Source organism: Somniosus microcephalus, chromosome 12 (assembly GCF_052327205.1).
Source record: "Somniosus microcephalus isolate GS21.2 chromosome 12, FLI_Smic_1.0, whole genome shotgun sequence".
Classification (NCBI taxonomy): Eukaryota; Metazoa; Chordata; class Chondrichthyes; order Squaliformes; family Somniosidae; genus Somniosus; species Somniosus microcephalus.
In genome coordinates, this window is record NC_140998.1 from 53,979,314 (window position 1) to 53,999,098 (window position 19,785).

The window sequence follows — 19,785 nt, forward strand, 5'->3', positions numbered from 1 at the left end:
TCATGTTATGTCAATGTGGTTTTCTCATTATTTTGGAAAAGAAAGTATAAACATTGAAATAACATATTCCTTCACCGTGTAGAGCAGTGAGTGCAAACTGGAATCTCTTTAAAAAAAAAGTAGCTACTTTAATCTTTGGTACTTGACAAGAAAGCTAAAAAAAAAGCAAAATGTTGTGGATGCTGGAAATCTGAAAGAAAAACAGAAGATGCTGAAACCACTCAGCAGGTCAGGCAGCGGATGCCAAGAAAGGGGGGAAAAACGTTAACGTTTCAGGTACTATGTAACCCTTCGTCAGAATTAGGTTGCACCTGAAAGGTGAACTTTTATTTTCCCCACATATGCTGCCTGATCAGCTATGTTCTATTTCCAGTATTTCCTGACTTTGTTTCAGATTTCCAGCCCCGGAAACGGCTTTGATTGATGGCTCCGAGATATTGAGTCAATGCCATGTATCATTAGTTAATCGCTCTACTAATAGCCAACTCTTACTTCCAGCTAGCTCCCGCTTACTCTCTTCGCGAATGATAAGTGGGCGTTCGGAGCGTCAGGGACTCACGCAGCACCAGGTGGGGGCGGGAGTTGTGCTTGATTGACGTTCGTGTCAGGATTCCCATTGGTCCGTTGCACTGTCCATCAGTCAAGCGCCCGCATCGGATTGGTTCGGCTCGCACGAGCGCGCGCGGAGGGCGGCGGTGTTAAAGCGCTCGACACAACGCCGCGCCAACCCGCGGAGGTTTGCAGAGCTCGCTAGTTTATTTTATACATCAAATATTATTTTTTTTAAAAGGGGTTGACGTCATGCGTGTGTGACGTTCGTATTTGCACAATGTCGGTGGGAGAGAAAAAAAATGCATGACAACTGTTGAACATTCGCGCATCTTCAATCCCGTTGTGTGCAGAAAAGGGAAGGCAAGGTTGGGAAGAGGAGACAAGCTGCGATCAGCTGAGGACGGCACTCGGTTTTGGCAGTGGGAAGCGGCGAGATGGCTGATGGAGCGGCACCCAACTGCCACCTGCGCCTGGAATGGGTTTATGGCTACCGGGGGCACCAGTGCCGAAACAACCTCTACTACACCGCGTCCAAGGAAATCGTTTATTTCGTTGCGGGTGTTGGGGTGGTTTACAACACACGGGAACACAAGCAAAAATTCTTTCTGGGTCACAACGATGATATAATCAGGTATTTTATTTTACATTGGAAAAAATTGTTTTAAAAATACGTACAGATCCCAGTCCATTATCAAAAAACATCGCGCATCTCTGCAGTATTAATCCCGCTCATTGCTCCCGCGTCCCGTTATCTGGCTGTATGTACTGGGAAGGCAAAATGTGACCTCGAGTCCACAAATCTGGTTAGTTCTTTTGCACTTTAAATTAACTGCTTCTTATACCAACAATTCAAATGTGCTGATCCTGGAATTAAAAAGGGATCGTATGCGATTCACCTTTTTCCTCTCAAATTTTTCACCTAATCGGGTAAACTGCTTATTTGCTCCTGGAATGTTTAGGAAGAAGATGTCGTTCATAAAGGCGCGGTTAACCTGACATAAATCTCTTGATTTGGGCTCGCCATGCTCTACATAAGCACAATTAATTTGAATTGAGTTGTTTCCATAAAAAAATACTTAAAGTCTTCGGATTAATTTGCTGCGATTGTTGGGATAAGATTAATACATTCACAATTAATTGAATGGGTTGGCCCATGCTGTAGGTTGAGACTATTATTAAGGCCTATAAAATGTTAAAACTCACCCGATACGTTCGTGCAGCGCCTGGCGTATTTCAAGTATATTTTGAGGTGATAGTTTTGACATCAAATGGACAACACCGTACAGTGCACTTCAAGTGATCCCGAATACCCCGACTCCTGGCAGGTAACCGCTGATTGTGATCATGTGGGCTTTCATTCGAAACTGCAACTTCTGAAAGCCTTCACTGGAACTGTTCCCAAATAAAAACAGCCTTTAAAAAAAAAGGAATAGCTGATCCTCTGGTGATTGCTATTGTTCTTTTATACATGCGGATGGTTTGTGTTACGGGAGCGTTTTTAGAACCCAAGCGGCGGAACCCAGGCCATTGTTTAATAAATAAAAGTGTACTGCATTTTCTTTTGAAGCTGTAGTATACAGTTAGTTAGAAAATTCATAACATGTATAATTTATCCGGTGAAGTAATCCACTTTTTAGATTCCATGGTGCGTGGCTCTCTTTGTGTGGAAGGATGGCTCTTGATTATAAACGACAGATGGACTGCCATTCACCCTCCTTTGGGTCAGAGGATATGAAGTGAAAGATTTAGCCGTTCAAATGATTTCCGGAAAGACTTTTGGACAGACCCTGAAAATGAATACCGTGCAGGGTGTTTTGATGAGCTGATTTAACAATCGTTTCTAATAAAATGTGTATTGTGTGCAAAGAAATTTAAATTCCAGAACAAACGCGATTGTCTAAATGATTAAATTGAATAAGTTCAAATTGTTACATAATGTGATTTTGTGGGGGTAGGAAACAGCTGATGTGTACCTAGAGGGTAATGGACAGGGGTGAATTACAAGGATGTCATTTTATCCGAGGGATATAAATGACATCCTGAATTATGTAATTGAAGCCTGAAGAGTTTGTAATGGCCGTTTGAACCCAGAGACTGGCTTGTATCCTTGAGCTTGATCTTGGCATTTCATTTTGAAAAATATATAGTTTTGTTTGGTACTTTTATGCTGGTGGAAATTGCTATTGGTGTTCCCTGTGAGCTCAGTGATCTATTACATGGATGTAAATGCTTCGTGACCTTAATGGCATGTGTTTTAAATAAGGTAAGGTAATAGGGTTTGATAGGCATGTCGAGAAAATGTTTCCATTTCTGTGGGAGTCCAAAACTAGAGGTCATAAATATAAGGCAGTCACTAATAAATCCAATAGGGAATTCAGGGAAACTTCTTTACCTAGTGGTTAGAATGTGGAACTCGCTACTACAAGGAGTAAGTTAAGGCAAAGAGCATAGATGCATTTAAGAGGAAGCTAAATAAGTACAGGATGGAGAAGGGAATAGAAGGATATGCTGATAGGGTTAGATGAAGAGGGGTGGGAGGAGGCTTGTTTGGAACATATACACCTGCGTGGAGCAGTTGGGCCGAATGGTCTCTGTGCTGTAGACTCTATGGGGGGGAATTATCCGGGGGGTCAGCGATCGGTGGTGGGTCGGGTGGGAAAGTGTGTTTTTTTTTGACAGCAGGTCGGGACCCCGCTGTCAACCTGCCTTTACCAAATGTTGGGTCTGTCAGTGCTGAGCAGACCTGACGTGCAGCAGCAGGGGAGGCAATGCAGGTCATTAAGACTTTGTCAACAGTGGATTACCAACAATTTTGAGCTCACCTTTGGAATTTACCAGCTCGCCAACTGGGTCCACACTGCGCGGGGATCACGTCTTTTAAGCTGGGTGGGAGTTGAATGGCCATGGAATGATCTCATTACTTGACAGCTTGAAATGTGCTATAAAAGCACCCATAGAAACATAGAAGATAGGAGCAGGAGTAGGCCATTCGGCCCCTCGAGCCTGCTCCGCCATTCAATGCGATCATGGCTGATCATCCAAATTCAGTACCCCGTCCCTGCTTTCTCCCCATATCCCTTGATCCCTTTAGCCTTAAGAAATATATCCAACTCCTTCTTGAATATATTTAATGAATTGGCCTCTACTGCCTTCTGTGGAAGAGAATTCCACAGGTTCACCACTCACTGGGTGAAGAAATTCCTCCTAATTTCTGTCCTAAATGGCTTACCCCTTATCCTTAGACTGTGACCCCTGGTTCTGGACTCCCCGACCATCGGGAACATCCTTCCTGCATCTAGTCTGTCCAGTCCTGTCAGAATTTTATAAGTTTCAATGAGATCCCCTCTCATTCTTCTAAACTCCAGCGAGTATAAGCCCAATCGACCCAATCTCTCCTCATATGTCATTCCTGCCATCCCAGGTATCAGTCTGGTGAATCTTTGCTGCACTCCCTCCATGGCAAGAACATCCTTCCTCAGATAAGGCGACCAAAACTGCACACAATACTCAAGATGTGGTCTCACCAAGGCCCTGTACAACTGCAGCAAGACATCCTTGCTCCTGTACTCAAACCCTCATGCTACGAAGGCCAAAATATTTGCCGCCTTAACCGCCTGCTGCACCTGCATGCTTACCTTCAGCGACTGGTGCACAAGGACACCCAGGTCTCGTTGCACTTCCCCTTCTCCCAATCTATTGCCATTCAGATAATAATCTGCCTTCCTGTTTTTGACACCAAAGTGGATAACCTTGCATTTATCCACGTTCTATTGCATCTGCCATGCTTCTGCCCAATCACCCAACCTGTCCAAATCATCCTGGAGTTTCTCGGCATCCTCCTCACAGCACACACGCCCACCCAGCTTTGTGTCATCTGCAAACTTGGAGATATTACATCTAGTTCCCTCGTCCAGATCATTAATATATATTGTGAATAGCTGGGGTCCAAGGACCGATCCCTGCGGTATCCCACTAGTCACTGCCTGCCACTTGAAAAAAGACCCGTTTATTCCAACTCTTTGCTTTCTGTCCGCCAATCAGTTCTCTATCCAAGTCAATACCTTGCCCCTAATCCCATGTGCCTTAACTTTACACGCTAATCTCTTATGCAGGACCTTATCGAAAGCCTTTTGAAAGTCCAAATACACCACATCCACTGGTTCTCCCTTATCTATTTTACCAGTTACATCCTCAAAAAATTCCAGTAGATTAGTCAAGTACAATTTACCTTTTGTAAATCCATGTTGACTTTGTCCGATCCTGTCACTGTTTTCCAAGTGCTCTGCTATTACATCTTTTATAATGGACTCTAGTATTTTCCCCACTACCGATGTCAGGCTTACCGGTCTGTAATTCCCCGTTTTCTCTCTACCACCTTTTTTGAATAGTGGGGTAACATTAGCTACCCTCCAATCCATGGGTACTGTTCCAGATTCCATCGAATGTTGGAAGATCTCCAAAGAGCATCAACTCCCAACCCATCGCACAGCTGTTTATTTTCCAAGCTCAGAAGCTGTTGCTTACTGCATTTGGAAGATAGATTGAGCTTCATGCAGGTTGCAAATGTTTGGAGTAAACTCTCATCCAGTGTCACCTCATTGGGACAAACTCTCTCACCATTGACAGATTACTTCTATCATCTCAAGTTCACCTGCCATCTATTCCATCAGCATAGGTACGATTTATACTCTCTCACCTTGGTCCTCAGAATCTGATCACGATCAGCTGCAACACCAGCAGCACTAACAACAAAACCAACCTTCTCCAAAGGGCATCAACTCCCGACCACATTGCTGCCCGGGACGCCAGGTATGGCCTCACCATGACCAGAATTACTTCACTTGAAGCTGCACACCCTGTCTGCCACACGATGCACCAGGTTGGCACCACCCCACACCAACAACATAAAGCATCCCTACAATGCCCCAGCCATTCCTTTCACATGCATCAGCATTGCGGGGGGTGCCATTATGTCTCACCATTCACTGCAGCTCACTAAGCCACTTCCAAAGGTGCATACAAATCTGTCCAAGAATGCAAAGTGTTGAAAATGAAGATTTCAATGTTTGACAGCACATTAACAGAAACTTCACATGCACATTGGCTAAAACACCCAAGTGCCTACCCTTGCGTGTTGTTAGTTGGTATGATTGGATTAGGATGAGTGTGAAGGGTGGCTAGTGAGATGGGGAAGTGATAATGTAGATAGAGAGGGATGGGTGGGGGTGCAAGGTAAGTTGGTGTGAGTGAGGATGTGCAGGAGTAGGGTAGGGAAGGCAGAGTGATGGGGATGTGATGAGTGGCACAGCAGGATGGGGTTGAGTGTGGCTTTGTAGTAACGTTTCGTAATCTGTTGAGATCATTGAAAAGTTTGTGCCACTGCAGCTTGGTCCTCCTAACGACATCCTTGCTTGTGTCCTCCTGTGTAATGTGCAACCAGGCTGCGTTGGTCTCCTGGGGAGGTCTTTTCCGCCCATTGGAAGGGATGAGGACCTCCCTGTGTGCTGTGGAGGGAGTTGTAGGAGAGCCTGGGTGCAGCCGTGCACCTCTGTGCAGTGCTTGTCCGTGTTTGCAGCACCTCAATGCTGTAGAACACTGACAGCACAAATGTCAAAGTAAATTTGCCCATGGCCCCTTTAAGGAAACGCATCATCTGCCGGTTATCAAATGATGTCATCAGAACTGCCTCCTTCAATTGGACCGGGAAACGCGCTGGCCGGAATGGAGTCAGCAGCGAGGCTGCGACCCGTCACAGACCCGCCGAGGTGGGGAAAATCGCGGCCAAAGTATCTATGTATGTAACCTATCCAACATTATGTGACTTACTTGAACAAGTGAGTTGACTAACTTGTATTATGGTCTTACCTGGAGAGCAAATAAAAACAAAATCCTGTATCTCCAAACATTATTCAGTACACCTATGTCCATTTTAAAGGTGCATTCACTGACCCCCTTTAGTGTCACTGTGAAGTCGTTCCTGCTCTACAGCAATGCTAAAAATGGTGTGCAACAGGATGGCAGGTAGATTGATTCAATCTCCAGACCGAACTGTCTAACCAATACACCTGGTGCTTTCAGACTCAAACTGCAGTATTATACAATGTTTTACAGTTTGGATTCCAAAGCCAAAAAGTTTAGTGTCACCAAGTTAAACTCTTACAGGTTGAACCCCGGTAATCCGGCACCCGATGGTCCGGAACCGTCAGTGGTCCGGCACGAATTGAAACTGGCGGTCTTATGTTCACGAACTTGATTTTGGGTATACAAGGCATCATTCCCACGTTTGCAGCTTACGCGAAACTCAAACGTAGTAATCAGTGAAGAGGATAACTTCAGGATGAATTTCAGGCCGAAAAAGCCAGACGGGTGAAAGGGACAGACATGTAGAAAGGCATACGGGGTGTTATTTACCGAACCTTCAGTGGTCCGGCACCGGCCTGGTCCCGAGGGTGCCGGATTACCAGGGTTCAACCTGTAATAAAATTCCCCATTTGGTTGTCCCTCCTGGGGATTAAGTTTGAAGTTATTTTATGTTTAGAAAATAAAATTAATCTGTTATATGTGTCATGATATATCAACATCGACTTTAAAGGACTCCCCCAGAGCTTGGCTCAAATTTTGGAATTGTTCGTGTGAACGGGGCCTCCAAACCCAAAACAAACTTGAGCAAATTCACTGCTAAGTTTCATGATGGAGTATCAATGTATATTCCAATAAAACACAATGTTTGTTGTAGAATATGATACTTCTAAATGGCTGAGTATATAAATTAATATTATATTGTGGGAGACTACAGTCTCCCGCGTAAAGAAATAGGCAACACAGCGAGCTACAAGAAATGGGTCTTTACTCCAACTCTCACAATACAGTACTGAATTCGTAAAGCCTGCGAACCTGTGATGACTCACGGATTGGTCACCTGCTGGAACCTGATTGGTTTTCCTTCTCTCAGCAGCAGGCAAGTCTGAACATGCCTTATTCCTCTCAGCTTGCAACTGTCTTGCAGGGGGAGGGGAATACAGCAGTTAAAAGGGGATTATACAGGTTTATCTACATACACAGTGTTTCCCCAATGTGGCAACGCCACAATATAATATTATTGTTGGGTAGCAGGGAAAGTTAGGCACCATAGCTCAGTATGAAAAGACTAGTTTAAGGAAGACTAAAGGAATCGTAGAAGAACTGTTTAGTGAGAAGCTTGCTCGATCCATGTGGAGGGAAGAGGAGTGAGAAGTTGCAACTCCTAGTGAGTTAGATAAAAAGTTTGAAGAAAGAGGGTGGGTCCAAAATCAATACTCAGTTGGTGTGAGGAAACTATTGCCTTTTAAACCATTCTAACAGTATAAATCAGTAGAGTGGTGCCCAGTTTTATGGTGCACATTGCGGTGGGAGAGCAGACTAAATGAGCACCTTTTATTTGCAATCATACCAGTGGAATTAATGGGGCCAATTTTTATAGTGAGCACAAGTACGCTGCATCCTTTCAGAGTTCTTGAGTGTTTGTTGCTAGGCTAGTGGATTAACAGCATCTATATATTTTTTTAAGTTAGAGGGATGTCAGCGCAGGAAACCCTTGTAATGGATGTGGAGTGTGGACTATCCTGGATCCTCAGTACATCCAGCAGCAGCAGATTTACATGGTGTTGGAAAACTCTATCTCTTTAGCAGAAGATCTCTGTGTGCTCGAAGAAGCAGTGCTAGACAGAAATAGTGTGAAAGATAGAAGTGGCTGACTGTCTGCAAGAGCAGTAGAGGGAGAGAGGACTTGCAGATGCAAGGACCCCGAATTACTAGAAATGTCCAATATATACGTAGTTCTGGGAAGGTATGAGGTGGATAGTGACTGGGGAGTGTGGTCCTGAGCAACATTGTGACACTATGGAGCAAAGGACTACGAGAGGGTATGGGGGATGTGAGAGGCATATAAACGACAAAAATAGGAGAATTGTAGTAATGGCTTTCTTGTCCATGTAAGTCTCAACTAGAACTCAGCTAGGGCATGTTTAGAGCATCCTTTTTGGACAGCAAGCAAACCAGAGTCCTTCCGAGACTGATTTTTTTTCTTATTGATTCCTATCTCTTTGAGTTCCACTTCATTAAATATATTCACAATTCATCTATATATATAAAGCGGTTTGTCTCTCTGTTTGTCTGTTTGTCCGCTATCAAGTTATACAGCGTACCTACACGCATGTTATATCAAAAGAAAGCTTATCATTAGGGGAGTCTAATAGGCGTATTTACTTTTTGGTCAGACAAAAATTGTTCGGACAGTATACAAAAAAGGTTAAAAAAAACCGCAACATTCCACTCATTAGCGTTGAGTGACGTGATGGTTGACCAATCGTACAGGGGATTAACCTGATGGTTGACCAATCGGTGCGTCACGGGGGGCGTTTCATTGCGTGTGTGGGCGGGCCTAATCCTTCTGAGCTCAGGTGAGTGGCTGCCATCTTGATTCCTAACTATTGATTTATTTTTCCCACTTTCTGTGTGTACCCCGTTAGGTTCTTTTCTGCAGTTGTCTTCTTAGCTATGGGGTGCTTAAAAACCTGAACTTCAATATTTAGGAATCTCTCTTTATTGTAGTGGATGCGCGGAGCCGCGGCCTAGCAGCGCGGGAAGCCTGGGCCTCGAGTTCAGCGGATTCCCGGCGCGCCCGGAATCTGTCGAACCTGCTCAAGGCCGTTCATTTCCGCGACCACGTCACCGTCTTCGCCTTGGCCAACGGCATCGGGGTGACGGCCGAGGCCGCCAAAAGCGTCCAGGGGAACGCGTTCATCCAGGTGCCGAGGCCCGGGCCGTGGGGCGGAAAGAGGGATTGGAGCGGGGAATGAGGGTTTGGGCGGGAGGGGAGAGGGTAAGAGGGAGTGGGGTAAGAGGGAGGAGGGGGAGGGAGGGAGGAGGGGGGAAAGAAGGGGAGGGAGAGGGGGAGGGAGAGGAGAGGGGGAGGGAGGGAGAGGAGAGGAGAGGGGCAGGGAGGGAGAGGAGAGGGGAGGGAGGGACAGAGAGTAAAGCAGGGAGAGACGGGGAGGGAGGGAGAGAGAGCGGGTGAGTGAGGGAAAGAGTGAGGGGGTGGGAGAGGGAGGGAGAGCTCGCCTTCTTCCTTCCTTCGCAGGGGCCCATCGGGACAGGCCTGAGGCGCTCCTTCCCCCCCCCCCCCCCCTCTCTCTAGGCTAATCCCGAACTAAATCCAGCAGTCTCAGTCTCTCTTCTCTCCTTTCTTTCTTTCTTTCTTTCTTTCTTTCTTTCTTTCTTTCTCTCTCTTTCCCCCCCCCCCCCCCCCCAGTGTCTCTCTCTCTCTCTCTCTCCTCTCTCTTCCAACAACAACATCCCCTCAAAAAACCCTTGGCACTGCCGGGCACTCCAGCTAGTTAAACATATTCAAGAAGGAGTTAGATATATTTCTTAAGGCTAAAGGGATCAAGGGATACGGGGAGAAATCAGGGACAGGGTACTGAATTTGGATGATCAGCCATGATCTCATTGAATGGCGGAGCAGGCTCGAGGGGCCGAATGGCCTACTCCTGCTCCTATCTTCTATGTTTCTAAAACAGTATTTGTATCACCGATTCTTCTTTGTCTCTCTCTTGTAATTCTATTAAATGCAAGCTGATCTTTATTGCATTCTGAGATTTATAATATCCTTGATTTACCATTTTAGATACTAGAAGTGCTGTCTTGGTAGTGCCTTTCGATAGGAAGCGGAGATTGTGCTGCATGCTTGCATTAAGTGGAAGAAGGCTGAGCCCCACATGTTTGTAATCAAATACTTGTATGGAGTGCTGCTTAGTAGCCTCCAGTGGGGAAAAAAAGCTGACAGGACTTTAAGTTGATTGCAGTGGAAGAACAGCCCACTCTCCTGGAGCGTGTGTTTGTGTGTGTGTATCCATCGCAAAGGGAAAAAAATTAAGTTAGACCAAGAAAATTTCTTTCACGTCGTCACGTGTAATCTGAGTTAATGGAATTCTCTTGTAATGTAGGGATACCACTTCTTTGACAAACTCTGCAACATGGTACAAAAGCATCATTGCAATGATTAATCAAAGCCCAAATGCCTTTCTCAAGTAATATGTTAATGGAGGTTGAATAATCTGAAAGCTACTAAGTGTATTAAAACTCTAATGGTCCATTCTAAAAGCCTGTACAATAGCTATAACCAACATTTCATAAATACTTGTTCTAATCACTGCAGTAAAGCCATCAATCACAGGCTGCTTTAAAAATGTTCATTATGTTTTATTTTAAAAGAAAACTGTGGCATCGTACTCTCGAATCATGCAGGAGTAAAGATGAGTACCTGCCAATGGTGCAAAATATTGCAGTGATGGATGACATTTTCATTAGCTAATGAAAAAGGATGAAGAGTGATTACAGACTGAACCCATGGGACAAGGACAATTTGAAGATTATATAGACTGAGGATATTATTCTAGATAATATCAGTCATTTCCAGCCAGCTAAAAAAGAAAAACTTGCATTTATATAGTGCCTTTCACGACCAAAGCGCTTTACAGCTGATGAAGTATTTTTGATGTGTAGTCACTGTTGTAATATAAACATCAATTTGCACATAAAAGCTCCCACAAACAGCAATGCGATAATGGCCAGATAATCTGTTTCTTTCTTTAGTGATGTTGATTGATGGATACATATTGGCCAGTCATGGGGGATAACTCTCCAGTTCTTTTTCAAATAGTGCTTTGGAATCTTTTACATCTACCTGAGAGAGCAGACAGGGCCTTGGTTTAACATTTCATCTGAAAGACGGCACCTCTGACAGTGCAGCACTCCCTCAGCACGGCACTGGAGGGTCAGCCTAGATTTTTGTGTTCAAGTCTTTGGAGTGGGGCTTGAACCCATAATCTTCTGACTCAGAGACCAGGGTGCTACCAACTGAGCCGAGCTGACACTAGAGCATTATACAATGTTGGCTGACTGCTTGTGGATAGGCCAGGTACATCATTAATAAGTATGCCATTGTTCTAGTAGACGTGGTAAATAATGTTACTTGCAGGTATACTTGTGTGAACTGTATAAACCTTTGGGGTGTATAATGTTGTACTCAATATTTTAAAACCGTGTACAGTACATTTCCTTTTGTTTATCCAGTTTAAAATCTCTTTGCCTTTCCTGAATCTATTGGCTTTAATTTGTTCAGACTTTATGAAAAAAAATTAAAAATCTGTTGAACTAGTCACCTACCTGTGTAGCTTGACATCATCGCAAATTATTCTCATGTTAATTAAAATTGCCTCCTCCCTAGTTCTTTCATCCAATGAAGGCTTGGACACTGGAGTGAACTACAACAATGCTTTATTTAATAATATTCGTAGTATAGCATCCACAGGCAATACATCTATATACTTGCAAATGGGAGATCCATCGGGACCTTTCAGGGAGCTAGCATAAAGCCCTTGGGAAAAGAGTACTCCTAGTCATCGAGTAGTTTACACACTTCTACTAGAACAATGGCATACTTATTAATGATGTACCTGGCCCCTCATGAATGTTAAATCTCTTGTTTTTCATGGAAACCTGATTATTCCAGCTCAGCATGTTACATCCAGTCTTTCACATACTTAACCCTTTCCCATTGCTGTGACCGCTCTACTCCCTGGAATGTGCTCATCCCTATTATCTAAGATAAGAGTTATGTTTCTAGCCACTATTGTTTAACAGTACTCTGTGCCTTTTCATCATGTGTCCAGCATAAGAATAATGCATGTACTCATTGCAGTAAACTACTTAGTGATTTAACCCAATCACATCCTACATAGCAGAGGACCTGTTAATGACATCCATGGACCACCAAAATGTTCAAGCTTTGAGGAGTCTCATTGCTCGCCCTATACATCAGCACCAATTTGAGAATATTGATGAGCAGGCCTCATTATAGAGAGGTGAATAATGGAGATGGACTTATTCTGGAACCATACCTGGTCTTGATGTATAGTACCAGTGTTGATAAAACACTTGTTTTTCTCCTGATCAACACTTTGTGGATTGCCACAATAGAATCATTCAGCCGCAGATAAGGTTACCAGTGAGATATTTTGTGCAGCTTCCTGAAGAATCATTCACAAGATCAGTGTGTGAAAGACAAATTGTAATCTCAAATTGAGGAAATGGTAGTTGAACAGCCAGATATGGTGCTGATTTTGAGCCTACTGGATGTCTTGGATATTGAACATGGCAGCCGTGAGTGCTTAAACCGTGAGTGCTTAAACCGTGAGTGCTTAAACCGTGAGTGCTTAAACCGTGAGTGCTTAAACCGTGAGTGCTTAAACCGTGAGTTTTTCCTCACCAGCAATTAAGTTCACAAAATTATTCTAAACAAAGTCCATGTTAAATGCCACCACTTTACCCAGTAGTGAATATCTGGAATTGTCAGATTAGCTAGTTGGATTAAAAACTGGCAACGGTAGCATAGTGGTACTGTCACTGGGCAAGTAATCCAGAGGCCTGAACTAATAATCCAGAGACATGAATTCAAATCCCACCATGGCAGCTGGGGAATTTAAATTCCGTTAATTAAATGAATCTGGAATTAAGATGCTAGTTTCATGGTTGCCATTACTGATACTATCGGATTGTCGTTAAAAACCCATCTGATTCACTAATGTCCTTTTAGGGAAGGAAATCTGCTGTCCTTACCTGGTCTGACCTATATGTGACCACAGCAATGTTGACTCTTAAATGGCCTAGCAAGCCACTCATTGTAACAAAACGCTGTGAAACACATAAGAATGAAACTGGACGGACCACCTGGCATCGACCTCGGCACTGGCTATGGACACAGCAGCGGCACACCCAGCCCAGTCGACCCTGCAAAGTCCTCCTCCCCAACAACTGGGGACTTGTGCCAAAATCAGGAGAGCTGTCTCGCAGACTAGTCAAGCAACAGCCTGACATAGTCATACTCACAGAATCATACCATTCAGCCAATGTCCCAAACTCCTCCATCACCATCCCTGGGTATGTCTTGTCCCACCGGCAAGACAGACCCACCAGGGGTGGCGGCACAGTCGGGAAGGAGTAGCCCTGGGAGTCCTCAACATTTACTCCGGACCCCAAGAAGCCTCATGGCTTCAGGTCAAGCATAGGCAATGAAACCTCCTGCTGATTACCATCTACTGGGCTCCCTCAGCTGATGAATCAGTACTCCTCCATGTTGAACACCACCTGAAAGAAGCACTGAGAGTAGCAAGGGCACAAAATGTATTCTGGGTGGGGGACTTCAATATCCATCACCAAGAGTGGCTCGGTAGCACCACTACTGACCGAGCTTGCTGAGTCCTGAAGGAAATAACTGCGAGTCTGGGCCTATGGCAGGTGGTGAGAGAACCAACACGAGGAAGAAACCTACTTGACCTCGTCCTCACCAACCTAGCTGTCGCAGATGCAGCTGTCCGTGACAGCATTGGTAGCAGTGACCACCACCGTCTTCACACTGAGGACACCCTCCCATCATATTGTGTGGCACTACCACCGTGCTAAATGGGATAGACTCAGAACAGATCTAGCAGCTCAAAACTGGGCATCCATGAGGCGCTGTGGGTCATCAGCAGCAGCAGAATTGTATTCCACTACAATCTGTAAACTCATGGCCTGGCATATCTCTCACTCTACCATTAAGCCAGGGGACCAACCCTGGTTCATAGAAACATAGAAGATAGGAGCAGGAGTAGGCCATTCGGCCCCTCGAGCCTGCTCCACCATTCAATGTGATCATGGCTGATCATCCAAATTCAGTACCCTGTCCCTGCTTTCTCCCCATATCCCTTGATCCCTTTAGCCTTAAGAAATATACCCAACTCCTTCTTGAATATATTTAATGAATTGGCCTCTACTGCCTTCTGTGGAAGAGAATTCCACAGGTTCACCACCCTCTGGGTGAAGAAATTCCTCCTCATCTCTGTCCTAAATAGCTTACCCCTTAACTTTAGATTGTGACCCCTGGTTCTTGACTCCTCGACCATCGGGAACATCCTTCCTGCATCTAGTCTGTCTAGTCCTGTTAGAATTTTATAAGTTTCAATGAGATCCCCTCTCATTCTTCTAAACTCCAGCGAGTACAAGCCCAATCGACCCAATCTCTCCTCATACGTCATTCCTGCCATCCCAGGTATCAGCCTGGTGAATCTTCGCTGCACTCCTTCCATGGCAAGAACATCCTTCCTCAGATAAGGTGACCAAAACTGCACACAATACTCAAAGTGTGGTCTCACCAAGGCCCTGTACAACTGCAGCAAGACATCCTTGTTCCTGTACTCAAACCCTCTCGCTACGAAGGCCAACATACCATTTGCCTTCTTAACCGCCTGCTGCACCTGCATGCTTACCTTCAGCGACTGGTGCACAAGGACGCCCAGGTCTCATTGCACTTCCCCTTCTCCCAATCTATTGCCATTCAGATAATAATCTGCCGCCTTGTTTTTGCCACTAAAGTGGATAACCTCGCATTTATCCACGTTATATTACATCTGCCTTGCTTCTGCCCAATCACCCAACCTGTCCAAATCATACTGGAGTTTCTCGGCATCCTCCTCACAGCACACACGCCCACCCAGCTTAGTGTCGTCTGCAAACTTGGAGATACTACATCTAGTTCCCTTGCCCAGATCATTAATGTATATTGTGAATAGCTGGGGTCCAAGGACCGATCCCTGTGGTACCCCACTAGTCACTGCCTGCCACTTGGAAAAAGACCCGTTTATTCCAACTGTTTGCTTTCTGTCTGCCAACCAGTTCTCTATCCAAGTCAATACCTTGCCCCCAATCCCATGTGCCTTAACTTTACACGCTAATCTCTTAGGCGGGACCTTATCGAAAGCCTTTTGAAAGTCCAAATACACCACATCCACTGGTTCTCCCTTATCTATTTTACCAGTTACACCCTGAAAAAATTCCAGTAGAATAAGGAGTGTAGAAGAGCATGCCAAGAGCAGCACCAGGCATACCTAAAAATGAGGTGCCAACTTGGGGAAGCTACAACACAGGACTACATGCATGCTAAAAAGCGGAAGCAGCATGCTAGAGACAGGGCTAAGCGATCCCACAATCAACGGATCAGATCAAAGCTCTGCAGTTCTGCTACATCCAGTTGGGAATGGTGGTGGACCATTAAACAACTAACAGAAGGAGGAGGCTCCATGAATATCCCCATCCTCAATGATGGTGGAGCCCAGTACGTGAGTGCAAAAGACAAGGCTGAAGCATTTGCAACCATCTTCAGCCAGTAGTGCCGAGTGGATGATCCATATCGGCCTACTCCTGAGGTCCCCACCATCACAGAAGCCAGTCTTCAGCCAATTCGATTCACTCCATGTGATATCAAGAAATGGCTGAGCACACTGGATACAGCAAAGGCTATGGGCCCTGACAACATCCAAGCTATCGTGCTGAAGACTTGTGCTCCAGAACTAGCCGCGCACCTAGCCAAGCTGTTCCAGTACAGCTACAACACTGACATCTATCCGACAATGTGGAAAACTGCCCAGGTATGCAGGTATGTCCTGTCCACAAAAAGCAGGACAAATCCAATCCGGCCAATTACTGCCCCATCAGTCTACTCTCAATTATAAGCAAAGTGATGGAAGGTGTCATCGACAGTGCTATCAAGCGGCACTTACTCACCAATAACCTGCTCACTGATGCCCAGTTTGGGCTCCGCCAAGACCACTCGGCTCCCGACCTCATTACAGCCTTGGTCCAAACATGGACAAAGGAGCTGAATTCCAGAGGTGAGGTAGAGTGATTGCCCTTGACATCGAGGCAGCATTTGACCGAGTGTGGCATCAAGGAGCCCTAGTAAAACTGAAGTCAATGGAAACCGGGGGAAAACTCTCCACTGGCTGGAATCATACTGAGCACAAAGATGGTTGTGGTGGTTGAAGGTCAATCATCACAGCCCCAGGACACCGCGGCAGGAGTTCCTCGGCGGTGTCCTAGGCCCAACCATCTTCAGCTGCTTTATCAATGACCTTCCCACCAACATAAGGTCAGAAATGGGGATGTTCGCTGATGATTGCACAGTGTTCAGTGCCATTCACAATTCCTCAGAAAATGAAGTCCATGTCCGCATGCAACAAGACCTGGATGATGTTCAGGCTTGGGCTGATAAGTGGCGGGTAACATTTGCGCCACAGAAGTGCCAGGTAATGACTATCTCCAACAAGCGAGAGTCTAACCACCGCCCTTGACATGCAACGGCATTACCATGGCCGAATCCCCCACCATCAACATCCTGGGGGTCACCATTGACCAGAAACTTAACTGGACCAGCCACATAAATACTGTGGCAACAAGAGCTGGTCAGAGGCTAGATATTCTGCGGCGAGTGTCTCACCTCCTGACTCCCCAACGCCTTTCCACCATCTACAAGGCAGAAGTAAGGAGTGTGATGGAATACACTCCACTTGCCTGGATGAGTGCAGCTCCAACAACACTCGAGGCTCCACACCATCCAGGACAAAGCAGCCCGCTTGATTGGCACCCCATCCACCATCTTAAACATTCACTCCCTCTACCACCGGCGTACCGTGGCTGCAGTGTGCACCATCTACAAGATGCACAGCAGCAACTCGCCAAGGCTTCTTTGGCAGCACCTCCCAAACCCGCGACCTCTTCCACCTAGAAGGACAAGGGCAGCAGGCGCATGAGAACACCACCACCTCCAAGATCCTCCTCCAAGTCACACACCATCCTGACTTAGAAGTATATCGCCGATCCTTCATCGTCGTTGGGTCAAAATCCTGGAACTCGCTACCTAACAGCACTGTGGGAGTACCATCACCACATGGACTACCACGGTTCAAGAAGGCGGTCACGACCACCTTCTCGAGGGCAACTAGGGATGGGCAATAAATGCTGGCCTTATCAGCGATGCCCTGATCCCATAAACGTATTTTTAAAAAATTTGTAAATGAAGTTTGACCCCAACACCAGGATTTGAGCACATAATCAAAACTGACTCCAGTGTAACATGAGGAAGTGCTGTATTTTTTAAGGTGCTAAAGGTCACGTGACATGTTGTGTTTGCCCATTTTAGATATACATTAAAGATCCCATGGCATTTTTCAAGGAAGAGCATGGAGTTCTCTGGTGTCCTGGCTAATAGACTTTCCTGGGCCAATATCATCAATAGAGATTAACTAGTCTTTTACCTCATTAATGTTTGAGATATAGCTGTGTAGAATGGCTGCTGTGCTTGCCTGCATAATAGTCACTGCACTCCAAGTAATTAGTTTTGTGAAACATTTTGAGAGGTTTCAATGTGAAAAAACACTATATAAATACAAGTATTGTATTTGAGAATGGATTTTCAAAACAAAACACTTGGATTACATGGAAACCAGATGAAAGTTTACTGTTTATATATGGACTAGATAATTTAGTTTGTAAGAATTAGTGTCATCTGATCCTTTGAGAGGACTACAGTTAATGTGTCAGATATGAAGGTGCAGTATTATTATCTAGTCTTTTGTAACAGTCCTTTTTAAGTCAAATCAAGACATAAGGAAGCACCAGTTGCAGTCAGAATTGTGTCCCCAGATTTATTCATTGCAAATGTTCTGTTGGTTGCCTCCAAAGCTTGATGGAGGAGCCGAGTCACATTAAAACAACTTGAATTTATATAGTGTCTTTAACATTAAAAAAAAAAATCCCAAGTCATTTCACAAATAAGCATAAGGAAAATGAACACTGAGCTGAAAAGGGGCCGATTAGGTAAGATGACTGACAGCTTGGCCCAAAATCTTGAGGATTTTATAAATGGAGACAGAGAAGGCGAGGGGAGAGGTTTAGAAAAGTTGTTCCCAAGAGTAGGACTGAGGTGGCTGAAAGCTTTGTCACCAATGGTAGGGCAACAAGGAGGAAATGCAAAACAAAGCCAGAGTCGGAGGAACAGAGCATTTGGGAAGGGAAAAAGGTCGGTGAAGGCTAGAGATAGGGTGGGGAAAGGCAATGAAGGAATTTCTAAATGTAGATCAGTATTCTGAGGTTAATGCATGGGCTATGAGCAACCATTGTAGGTCAGCGAAAAGAGGTGATGGGTGAGTATGACTTGGTGCGGGATAGCATATGTTTGGCAGAGTTTTGGACTGTTGGAGTTTGGACTGTGGAGGATGCAACACGTATGCTCATTTATGTGTATGACTGAATTACATTTGAATTTACTGATTCGACAGCCAGTTATTCAAATCCAGGAATCCCTGGCAGCTGTTTTTGGGGGCATTTAAGGAACTGTATATGCTCAAAAGTTGAGTTGTGCAATTTGAAACTTTCGGAGGAAGCTAGATTAGACTAACTAGCTAACCCCTACAGTTACAAAAGACTACAAGCAGAAATAATTATGCATGTACAATTTTAATTACAAAATAAACACTTGGCATATAAATTGTGAACATTTTGTTGCATTCAAGTAGCTGGTCAGTCTAACTTCTGTTGTAAGTACATTTTATATATTTTCTTCAAACTTTGTTCAAAAAATGTGCTTGTTAGATAAGTCTGAAATGAAGTCTGATGTCATTGGGAAATGGCTTTTTTTCACATTGATCTTGTAGTTGCTCACAAATTTGATCAACTTTATGAAAGGGAACGTTGCCATGGAGGGGGAATAAAAACAGAAGAGAAGGAAATAAAAGAAATAAACGAGGTCATTTCTTTGCGGAAGAGGTATGTTTATGTGGTAGGCCTGGCACTTGGGTTGTCGAGTTGAGTATCTCGACTACATAATCTATTTTTTGCCAGACCTTTCCATTACCTGATGGACCTGATCAGTGAGATCATAACTTCTTATGCTTCAGTGGCAGCTGAAACAACATGATTGAATACCTCATACTCCTGGAGCTTAGCAGACCAGCTGTTCTAGCACTCCTGCATACATTTTAGGTTTTCTGGTGTAAATTTAGCCAATCTAGTTAAGTCACCTCTCAATTTAAGTACATATTCTACTACATTTCCATCCTCCTCAATAGTCCTCTTGCACCATGCTTCTCCAATTGGTGTTAATGGACCACACACTCAGTGGCCGTATAATAATTCAAATAGTGGGAACAGTGGAGATGCTTGAAATACCACCCTGTAGGAAAACCGTAAATGTGGCCATGTTCTATCTCCGCCCTTGGGGTTCTACTTGGCATACTAGTTTAGCACATTTACATCTGTCTGCCATGAAATCCCTCTACCAGACTGTTCATCTGAGGATGGTATGGCATAGCATAGATTGGA

General features: G+C 44.7%; 1 protein-coding gene across 5 annotated transcripts in view; it reads left to right on the forward strand.

Moving 5' to 3' along the window:
- Nucleotides 1–489: 489 nt before the first annotated feature.
- LOC147109195 (echinoderm microtubule-associated protein-like 5) overlaps nucleotides 490–19,785 on the forward strand; it is a 236,892-nt gene continuing 217,596 nt past the window's right edge. For 4 of the 5 annotated variants that reach the window (XM_086002884.1, XM_086002885.1, XM_086002886.1 and 1 more), the window contains exon 1: nucleotides 491–1,183. In XM_086002884.1, coding sequence (XP_085859010.1) covers nucleotides 987–1,183 — 197 coding nt within the window. In that variant the 5' untranslated portion in view covers nucleotides 491–986. Of the gene's footprint in view, nucleotides 1,184–19,785 lie in introns of all 5 variants that reach the window. The other variant, XR_015080190.1, reaches the window with a different exon arrangement.